Raw genomic sequence first — 1,315 nt, forward strand, 5'->3', positions numbered from 1 at the left:
TGTGTTGCAGGAAGAGACTGGACAAAGAGCTTAGAACTATAGATGAAGTCAGTGTGGGGTGAGGGGGAAGGCCTGGAGTGGGGTGGGAACCAGGTGGAGAGGAGCTATGGGGGAAAAAAGAGGAACAAATGTAATAATCTGAACAATAAAGATTTAATTAAAAAAATAAAAAAATAAACATATCCTTTATGAGGATGAAAAAAAAGACATACCATATCAACAATGATACTTAAACTATGAAATTTATTAAATTAATCAATTAATTAAGTGCTGATTTTCCAGGTATGTGCATATGTGGTGTTTTTGTATTCAGTGAAGATGGACTTGTAAAAAATACACATTTCTGCAACAATGCTTCATTTGGATCCCTGGCACCATTTACGAATGGCTGCTCCAGCACTACTGGCTACTACGCAGAGCGCGCCACCCACCGTCCACCACGTTGGTATATTATGAAGAAAAATAATCTGAAAGATAAAAGCAAAAACCACATCCATGGTCTTCATTAGTGCTACTAGCCCAGCTTCTTCTATCTGAAGGGCTTTGGTGAGAAACACCTGACCCCCCAAACCAAACAGCCCGATTAGTAGGAGAAAGAGCCTGTCCATCCCACAGTTCGGCAGCCTCCACATTCCGAATACAGAGAGGATGATGACGCACTCCACGAGGCCAACCAGTACATAAAACCAGATGGGCAAAAAGTAATCCACAGATTTCCCCATTTTTCTGAGGATAACGAGAGTCAAGGCATTAGATACAGCATGTCCAAGTGCTGCCAACGTGCCCTTCAGGTGATCTGAATAGCTTCTAGTCATCTTCACAGTGTTGGAACCAAACACAAATGGTGGCCTCACAATGAGGATCACTCCGGTGATGGCGAATGCAGTGAAGAGAACATTCCAAAGGCTGTATTTTTCCTTGAGAAATATGCAAGCAAATATAGACGTAAACACTGGACAGCTAAAGGCGATAACCATGGCATCGGCGAGGGACGTTGCCTGGAAAGCGTAGTATAAAAGGATCATGGCGGTAGAACCCAAGACTCCTCCGAGAATGAGGAAGATTCGTAGACCTTTTGGGCCTATAAACCCAGTTCTGGAAATTCAAATGAAGGAATGCATATTAAACAAAACTTGCTAATTGTTTTTAAACTATAATCTTATATAATACAAGGCTAATGTGCAAATTGACCGAACGGTGGAACAACTGGTCACTGTAACGCACACTGACCACAAGAGGGCAGCTCAATTGCTGAGGTTGTCTGTCAGTCGGACATCCCCCAAGGGCTCCGAGACTGTGAGAGAGTGCAGGCTGG

At 43.1% G+C, this 1,315-nt stretch overlaps 1 protein-coding gene across 1 annotated transcript in view; it reads right to left on the bottom strand.

The window, feature by feature from the left end:
• Positions 1–223: 223 nt before the first annotated feature.
• The window catches only part of LOC102764027 (solute carrier family 35 member G1-like), a 7,202-nt gene continuing 6,110 nt past the window's right edge, over positions 224–1,315 (bottom strand). The window contains exon 2 of the mRNA XM_015557857.1: positions 224–1,095. Within this exon, the coding sequence (XP_015413343.1) occupies positions 357–1,095 (739 nt within the window). The 3' untranslated portion in view covers positions 224–356. The remainder of the gene's footprint in view (positions 1,096–1,315) is intronic.

Source organism: Myotis davidii, unplaced genomic scaffold, assembly GCF_000327345.1.
Source record: "Myotis davidii unplaced genomic scaffold, ASM32734v1 scaffold271, whole genome shotgun sequence".
NCBI classification, from domain to species: Eukaryota; Metazoa; Chordata; class Mammalia; order Chiroptera; family Vespertilionidae; genus Myotis; species Myotis davidii.